At 42.0% G+C, this 9,335-nt stretch overlaps 1 protein-coding gene across 4 annotated transcripts in view; it reads right to left on the bottom strand.

Moving 5' to 3' along the window:
• Nucleotides 1-561: 561 nt before the first annotated feature.
• The window catches only part of LOC113096433 (NACHT, LRR and PYD domains-containing protein 3-like), a 58,433-nt gene continuing 49,659 nt past the window's right edge, over nucleotides 562-9,335 (bottom strand). For 3 of the 4 annotated variants that reach the window (XM_026261817.1, XM_026261816.1, XM_026261818.1), the window contains 3 exons: nucleotides 1,366-3,151; nucleotides 1,017-1,190; nucleotides 562-920 (listed from right to left, as the gene is read on the bottom strand). In XM_026261817.1, the coding sequence (XP_026117602.1) occupies nucleotides 746-920; nucleotides 1,017-1,190; nucleotides 1,366-3,151 (2,135 nt within the window). In that variant the 3' untranslated portion in view covers nucleotides 562-745. The remainder of the gene's footprint in view (nucleotides 921-1,016; nucleotides 1,191-1,365; nucleotides 3,152-9,335) is intronic. The other variant, XM_026261819.1, reaches the window with a different exon arrangement.

The following is a 9,335-nucleotide window of genomic DNA, read 5'->3' as shown; positions in this document are numbered from 1 at the left end:
ACTCTGTAAATAAATACAACTTAAATTCAAGTCTCGCACACTTCAGTGCACTTAGAATGGAACTTATACATTCGCTTCGAACTGGAATCATGACGGAATGTCCTGTGATGTCCACTTCGCAGAGCACTTACATTCGAATAGAACAAACATCTCAAGCGATAAGAGAGACATACAAAATGTGCAGAGCAGGGGGCGAGAGGACTGGAATTGAGAACCAACTTTTTTTTTCTTTTCTTTTTTTTTTATGTTGTGAGCCAGAGTAAATTGCGACGCGAATCAAGTCTCATGAACTTGCAGCCTTTCATTAACTTTCATTAGCCTGTAGATCGAAATGAAAGCCCCTTAATAGAACACAAGGAAATTATTTAGTTTTAATGGTTTTCATAATGACTGTTTAATAACCATAATATGCAGTAAGAGCCTTTGTGTAAATTACTACTTTTTTTGATGCGTTAGGCTGCAGCCTACGACTATCTCACGTTTTGAAATTAACTTTCTAAAAATTATTTTAAATAGATTTTCTAATTATTTTTAAGGATGTTATAATGTCATATTATAATGTTATTGTTTTATTTCAGTATTTGAAATCCATTTACAAAATAACATACAATTCCAGTCAGTTTGGATTTACTGCAAACTGAGTTACTCTGAGATGTGAATTTCTTGTGTGTTAATGAATACAGTGTCATGCGTCACTCAGACTAAATGTGGCAGCATGTTGTTAATAATTTTATGTAAAAATTATTTACCTCAGTATCTGCAGCTGACAGTTTGTCTTCAGTCCATCAGAAAGCAGCTTCACTCCTGTATCCTGCAGGTCATTGTTACTCAGGTCCAGCTCTCTCAGACAGGAGGATGAGGATTGTAAAACTGATGACAAACTCTCACAGGACTCAGCAGTGAGATTACATAAGGAAAGTCTGAAAGTGATTGCATACAGAATAAATCTTAGCAATGTGATTTTTAATTATTAATTTAATGGGGGAAAATATCAGTGAAAGTGTTTGAAATCGAACCTCAGTATCTGCAGCTGACAGTGTGAACTCTTCAGTCCATCATACAGCAGCTTCACTCCTGAATCCTTCAGGACATTGATACTCAGGTCCAGCTCTCTCAGATGTGAGTCTGAAGATTGGAGAGCTAAAGATATACTTTCACAGCATGTTTTATCAAGACCACAGCTGTTAAATCTGCCAAAACAGAAGGTTATGCTGATTATTTTCTGATGTTCAGTCTTTCTGCTATAGCTCACTGTACCCTTCATAATCAGGACAACATGATATTTTACATACTATTATGACATTTGATTGTTTAGTGATATATAATAAAATATTTGATCAAACAGCAGTCAGTGAAATTACTCACAGGGCTTTTCTGCAGCATCTCATAGCTGGAATGAGTCTTCTGTAGTTTTCTTGTGATGTGAACCTCTTTGGGTTGAACTCCTCCAGCACCTTCTCTGACATCAGCAGTACTGTGGTCAGCATTGAACACATTGAAGATGAGAGGTTTCTTCCGGGATGTGCATCTGAACTGAGGTATCTCTGGATTTCATCATACAATGAATGATCTTTGAGCTCAAGTAAGCAGTAGAACAGGTTGACTGAAGCTTCATCTGAGATATTCTTGCTTTGCACTTGTTTAATGTATTGAGTTGTTTGTGTGATGCTCTCTGTGGTGTCTTCAGTTTGTGTGATCAGACCTTGGAGCAGGTTTTGACTGGATTCCAGTGTAACGCCCATCAGAAACCGCAGGAACAGGTCCAGATGTCCTCTCTGACTCTCCATGGCTTTATTAACAGCCTTCTGCATTAGCTTCTGCAGTGTGATATTTTCCTTGGGCTTATCAAAGAAAAACTGGAGCTCCTGCATGTTCTTCTCCAGGTAACAGATGAACACATGCACTGCAGCAAGGAACTCTTGAACACTCAGATGCACAAAGGAGAAGACTTTCTTCTCATGAAGTCCATCTTCTTTCTTAAAGATCTCAGCGATCATTCCTGTGAACTCTGTGTCTTTACTCAGAATAATACCACATGCTGACAGATCTTTCTCATAAAACACAATGTTTTCCTCCTTCAGCTGTTCAAACGCTAGTTTGGCTAATTTTCTAATCACTTCTCTATTTGAGCCTAAGTTCTTTGTAGATTCTCTTTCTTCTTGTTTATCATATTTCTGGTTTTTGATGTTCATCTGTATCAGCAGGAAGTGGATGTACATTTCAGTGAGTGTTGTGTTGATGTTTTCTTCACTGTTCTTGATGAGAATATTCTGAAGTACTGTGGCTGTGATCCAGCAGAACACAGGGATGTGGCACATGATGTAGAGACTACGAGACGTCTTAATGTGTGAGATGATTCTTTTAGCCAGACTCTTATTTGTGATTGTCTTTCTGAAGTACTCTTCCTTCTGTTTGTCAGTGAATCCTTGCACCTCAGTGAACAAACCCACATACTTAGGATGGATCTGATTGGCTGCTGCTGGTCGTGATGTCACCCAGACCAGAGCTGATGGAAGCAGCTGACCTTTGACCAGACCTGTGAACAGCATATCTACTGATGATCTTTCCTGAACAATGGCTCTTGGTGATGTTTTACTTTTAAAATTCAAAGCCAGGCGACTCTCATCAAGTCCATCAAATATAAACACTATATTGCTTTCCTTATATAAGTTGGTTTTCTCCAGGTCTTCTAGTTCAGGATAAAATTCCAGCAGAAGCTCATGGAGACTGAAATCTTTATTGGTCATTGAGTTAATCTCTCTGAATGGAAGCAGGAACACACAGTGTATATCCTGATTGGCTTCTCCTTCTGCCCAGTCCAGGATGAACTTGTGCACAGAGACAGTTTTTCCAATTCCAGCGACTCCCTTGGTCAGCACAATTTTTTCTGTTGTTTTGTTTTCCCTTAATAATGTAAATATATCATTGCATTTGATTGGTTTGTCCTGTGTTTGTTTGTTCTTGTTGAAAGCATCATCAATCTTCAGAATCTCATGTTCCTGATGAACCTCTTTCATATCTCCCTCTGTGATGAAGAGCTCTGTGTAAAAATCCCGGAGATGTGCTTTTTCTTTGCCCTCAAAAATATGTTCTGCTTTCTTCTTCATGTTGCATTTGTGAATTTCCAAGAAGCTTTTCAGAATCAAATCTGCTGTTTTAAATGATGATTACGTTAATAAAAGAGGGGGAAAGCAAAAACAGATTTCATTCTATTAAAGACACATGACAAAGCTTTTACGTCAGCATGATCACTTCAGAATTAATTAAACATATTGTAATTAAATACATTTTGAAAGTAACACCACATGTTTTAAATATATATATAATACTTGAATAAGAGAAAGTGTAACACACAATATTGTGGAATAGTCCTGCTTCTGAATAAAAGAGACAGTTGTTAATTGGTCAAGTCATTGCATCAGTGCAGCTGCACTAAGCTTCTGTTGCTATAGAAACAGCATCCTGACATGATCTTAGGACTGTGTATGTGCAATGACTGGTCTATCCTGAAAATAAACCTTTTAAACACTATCTGAGCATAAGTAACAAATCTTATGAGACACTTGTTTTCAGATTTCATTGTTGATTTCAAATGTAATTGTTCACTTGCTGAACAGCAATGTTTCCCCATTCAAAGAGAGGCTTGAACTTGCATGACTGGAATAGCTGCTTGAGAGGCATTTCAAAGGTGACTGCCAAGTTAAATGACTTGACTTAAACGGACTTTGGTAATGCGGTTTTGAGGTTTTTGATTTCATCTAAATTTGTCATGTCTCTCATGGATTCATGTATTCAAATTAGTGGTGGGCCATTATCGGCGTTAACGTGCTGTGTTGACGCGAGACTCTTATCGGGCGATAAAAAAAAAATATCGCCGTTAATCTATTCTTAAAGTTGGGTTGGGAGCTGGGTCTATACTAAGCAAGCTATGATGACTTTCACCTTGATATTTTATATAACTGACTCGCTGAGGACAGCCTAAAAAGATGCTCAGGACAGTTGATGGGCCACTGCTGCGCATCTTCACGAAAGCTTATCTTTTTCACATGTTTTTTAAGCTTTACCGCTTGTCGAGGTAAACATTAAAGCATCCAAACACAAGACACGGAAAAGCTGAACAGAGTAGCTTGTTACTCTTGCGCTGTGTTCAGTGCGGAGAGAGAGAGAGCCACGTATCACGGATACCAACACTGAACCGAGCTCTCTTCTGCGAAGTTCTCCTCGAAGTTCCTCCTGCATCTGAACGAACAAATACACATCGCAGTTTGAACGAACAAAAAGATGTGAAAGAGCCCAATTCAGTACTCGCTGTGTTCTGGTGTTCAGGGCTCACGCAGAGAAAGGCGTCTCAAAACACTTTGAACATCGAATTTGCTTATTTTTGCTCTTGTGCCGACAAATACATACAAAATATGTCAAAATATCCACCTTGGAAATTATGCTCGAAAAAACTGTCAGTTATTTCTTGAGTGAAAGTAAACATTTGAGGAAAAAAATGGGATGTGTATCAGAGAGCTGCATGGGTCCGATTTTGTAAATCTGCACCCGCCCGTACCCACAGTGGTTAAAACCGCATCCGACCCGTTTTCCGACAGCAGCACTAATTAAAATCCGCACCGGACCCGACCCGCCTAAAATAGAACCGACACCTGACCCGCACCCGAAATCAAATCAGTTAAGCAAATCACATTAGACACACTTTTTTCGAATTTTATTGCCAGGTCATACAGAAGTTATTTATGGAAAATTCTTTTTAAAAGATATTCGTTTTTTAATACATTTTATCTTAATTTTGATCAATGTTTTATCAATCAATTGCCCGTATTTAATAAATAAGAAGCAAATATATAGCAGACAATGAAATAACCTTAGTGTAATTGACAGAATTACTAAAAAATATTTTGCTACCTAAAAGTTAAATAGTTTTTGTGTCACGCATGCATGTCTATTTCCCTCATATTAAATATAAAACACATGTGGATTGATATTTTTCCAATGTCTGGACTCCTTTATTAATGGAGTATATAAACAGACGTTTCAATATATTAGTATTAAATGCATTTTCTGAGAATTTATATTTCACGTTTTTGAGTCACTGATCACATTAGAATAAAATATCTCATAATAAAATACAAAATTGACTGATTTATGAATGTATATGCATAGTTCTCATCAGTCAGAAATACAGATAAACGCTGATCCTGAAAGAAAACTTACCAACAAAAGAGTGAATCACCACCGTCTGAGGTTGTGCTTCAAGTCGAACGCAACCATTTTTAAATCGTCCACAGCTGAGCATCGCGAGAGGCGGATCTGCGCCAGAGCGCAGCAGCGCACATGTGAATGAGCTGCACAAAGTCGTTTTCAGATGCAATTTAAAAAAATAAAATAAAAAAACCCAACCCTGGATAGCCTAGATTAGGCCCATATTCACAAATGTGTCTTATCTATGGAATGAAATATCTGATATTCCGATTGTCAAATACATGCAAGTGAAAGTGTATTGTTGTTTAAACACCTTTATAACGACCGCATTAGTTGAGCTGTATGCGCAATATAATTTTATGACACAAATTTTGAAATAGGCTTAAATCAAACACATTTTAATTCAGATTCTGTGTGTATATATATATATATATATATATATATATATATATATATATATATATATATATATATGTGAACGGAAAACAGAAACAACGAAAAAAAAACAGCTGGCTGATCTTAACTGATCTTAACGTCTGTTAACTAATGACTTATGCAGCCGTTCGCGCCGTGGTGATTTTTTTTAAAGTGGAACGTAGGCCTATTTTTACGTTTGCACGTGACTGCGGGTACCCGAACCCGTGCAGGACTCTAATGTGTATTATATTGGATGCGTTCATGGTCTCTTAAAGTGACCGCGCCTAATTTAGCTGCTGGCTGCTGTAATGTTAATCCAAGAAAATGAAAATGAAAATGAAAATCACTCACTGCTCTTGAATGAATTACTTTGTAGTTTTAACAGTCAAACCAAAAATTATCCAGACACCAGATATCATTTTTGATACATATAGCAAAACTGTAATAATGTGAGAAATGTTGAAGGTGTCTGAATAAATGTAGGTTTGATTGTATATTTCATTTTTACATTGAAGACTATCCAGTGCTTTTTTACATTTAATTATTTGGTTTCTGTACCTTGACACCTACAAAATGAGAAAAACTTAAACATTGGTGTGAAACAGGCGTAAGGTTGTTTGTGTCACAACCACACCTGCTACACTCCCAGGATCGGACACTTACGCCACACCCACTCGTCCCCAATCACCTGAATTCTAAACACCTGTGCATCATCACCAGCACCACTTATAAAGCCACCAGTCACCATCACTCAGTGTCTGGTCTTGCACCGATCTCCTCACTTACCTGAACGACAATAATCTACCTACCCCTCTTCATCCTCATCGGAACTTCTACTACCATCGTCTTCGTCTGAGTCACCGTCTGCACCACCACTCACCTGAAGGAAAGTTGTGTTGTTTCTGTGTCCTCCACGTGTCAAGATTCACCTGTGTCTGAAACCTCTGATTCACATTAAATACATTTTTACCTAACTCTCTGTGTCCTCGTCTGTGTCAGACAGAAGACCAGACCAGAATCAGAGCTCTCCAGATACAGGCGAGGATCTGTCCATGATCAACTGTTTACAATTCGCCAACAGAGAGATGAATCCGTGAGTGATTATGCCGTACGCTTCCGTACACTCGCTTACATAAGCGGCTGGAATGAAACCGCCTTAATTACGGCATATCGCCACGGTTTGTGTGACAGAGTACAAGAGTTGATTGTGGTATATGAAGACTCACTGGGACTTGAGTGTCTAATCCAAAAATCCATTAGAGTTGCCCAGAGACTCACTGCCTGTCATCCGCTCACTCCCGCTGTACTTCCTCGGCCCGCTATACCATCTGTCGCTCCTCCAGCACCAGAACCCATGCAAGTGGATTCTAACCATCTGTCCACATCGGAACGTCAGCGGAGGATTAACACCGGGCTGTGCCTCTACTGTGGGGGAGATGAACACCTCTTACCATCCTGTCCAGTACGACCTCCACGCCCAGCAGTGAGTACCATCCATATTCCACCTCTAACTGCTCCTTTGACTAAAACCTGGGTTACTCTAAGACATCTCCATTCTTCCGTTTCAGTACAAGCCCTCATCGACTCCGGTTCGGCGGGGAACTTCATCAACCGGCAAACATTAACTCGTCTAAGTGCCAAGCGTCATCGAAGCCCCGTCGAACTCAAAATAACAACAATACAGGGAAAACCGCTGGGCAAGGGTCGTGTCCACTATTTCTCCCCCACAATCATCCTCCGCGTGGGACTCCTGCACGAGGAAAACATTACTTTTATGGTGCTGGAGGAATCCACCGCAGACATCATCCTGGGACGCCCTTGGCTAAATCAACACCAACCTCACATCCATTGGCCCACTGGTGAGATCCTGAAATGGGGACAATCCTGTCATCCTACCTGTATCACTCCCCCAACTAAAGTTCCCAAGGTCATTCCTCCCGGCAAGAAGTCATCCCTACCGGTCCAGTCCACATCAGTGGAAAGCCCCGACTCTGAGGCTGATCATGTCATCCCTCCGGAATATCGGGCGTTCCAGGATGTGTTCAGTAAGTGGTTGGCAACGAAACTTCCACCTCATAGGCCATGGGACTGCGCCATCGACCTCCTGCCTGGAGCAACCCTTCCTAAAGGACGAGTCTATCCACTGTCCATCCCGGAGCAGAAGGCCATGGAGGAGTACATACAGGAAGCACTCGCTCAGGAGTTCATCCGACCATCTACTTCCCCTGCCGCTTCCAGCTTTTTCTTCGTGGCCAAGAAGGACGGAGGCTTGAGGCCGTGTATCGACTATCGCCACCTCAACTCTCAAACCATCAAATTCAGCTATCCTCTTCCCCTGGTCCCAGCAGCATTAGAACAACTACGCGGAGCCAAGATCTTCACAAAACTGGACTTGAGGAGCGCCTACAACTTAATCCGCATCCGGAAGGGGGACGAGTGGAAGACTGCTTTCATTACCCCTTCCGGACACTACGAATACCGGGTCATGCCATATGGGTTATCCAACAGTCCATCCGTCTTCCAGAATTACATGAATGAAGTCTTCAGAGAATACCTTAACCAGTTCGTAATTGTCTACATCGACGACATCCTCATCTACTCCACTTCCAAGGAGGAACACATCCAACATGTCACGCTCGTACTCCGAAAACTCCGGGAACACCACCTCTACCTCAAATTGGAAAAATGTGAGTTCCACACGCCCTCAGTCCAGTTCCTGGTATACATCATCGACCCAAAAGGCGTGAAGATGGACCAGGGGAAGGTGGACGCCATTACACACTGGCCTCAACCTGGTTCCATTAAAGACCTCCAACGTTTCCTGGGCTTTGCCAACTTCTATAGAAGATTCATCCAAGATTACAGTTTACTCAGCTCCCCTCTAACTTCTCTCCTCCGGAACCGGCCCAAGTCTCTGTCCTGGAACCCCGAAGCCACAGAAGCCTTCCACCGACTCAAGCGGGCCTTCAAGACTGCTCCGATCCTGGTCCACCCTGACCCTAAGCAACAATTCATTGTGGAAGTGGACGCCTCATCAACCGGAGTCGGAGCAGTCCTATCCCAGCGGCAGGGGGATCCTCCAAGACTCCATCCATGCGCCTTCTTCTCGAAGAAGCTATCCCCGGCGGAGCAAAATTATGACATCGGTAACCGTGAACTACTGGCCATCAAGCTGGCTCTGGAAGAATGGCGTCATTGGCTGGAGGGAGCCCAGTTCCCTTTCGAGGTAGTAACAGACCACCGGAACCTGGAATACCTCTGTGAAGCTAAGAGACTAAATCATCGCCAAGCCAGATGGGCCCTGTTCTTCACGAGATTCAACTTCAAGGTCACTTACCGTCCTGGCTCTCAGAACAATAGAGCCGATGCCCTCTCCCGTCTTCATCAAGCAGATCCTGAACCCGAATCTCCGGAACCAATCCTCCCTCCAGCCATGATTGTAAGTCCCATCCAATGGAACATTGATCATCTGATTGAACAAGAAAACCTTCAACACCCAGCTCCGCCGGGAGGTCCAGGAGGGAAACTCTTCGTCCCCCCTCAACATCGGATTACCCTCCTGGACTTAGCTCACACCTCTCCGGGATCTGGACATCCAGGCAGGAGGCGGACCCTCTCGCTCCTTCAACAACGTTACTGGTGGCCATCGATGGCTCTGGATACCGTCCGCTACCTCAAGGGATGCTCCGTCTGCGCCATAGCAGACACCCCTA

Source organism: Carassius auratus, unplaced genomic scaffold (assembly GCF_003368295.1).
Source record: "Carassius auratus strain Wakin unplaced genomic scaffold, ASM336829v1 scaf_tig00215926, whole genome shotgun sequence".
Lineage (NCBI taxonomy): Eukaryota > Metazoa > Chordata > Actinopteri > Cypriniformes > Cyprinidae > Carassius > Carassius auratus.
This window is presented reverse-complemented; position numbering and strand designations above follow the sequence as displayed.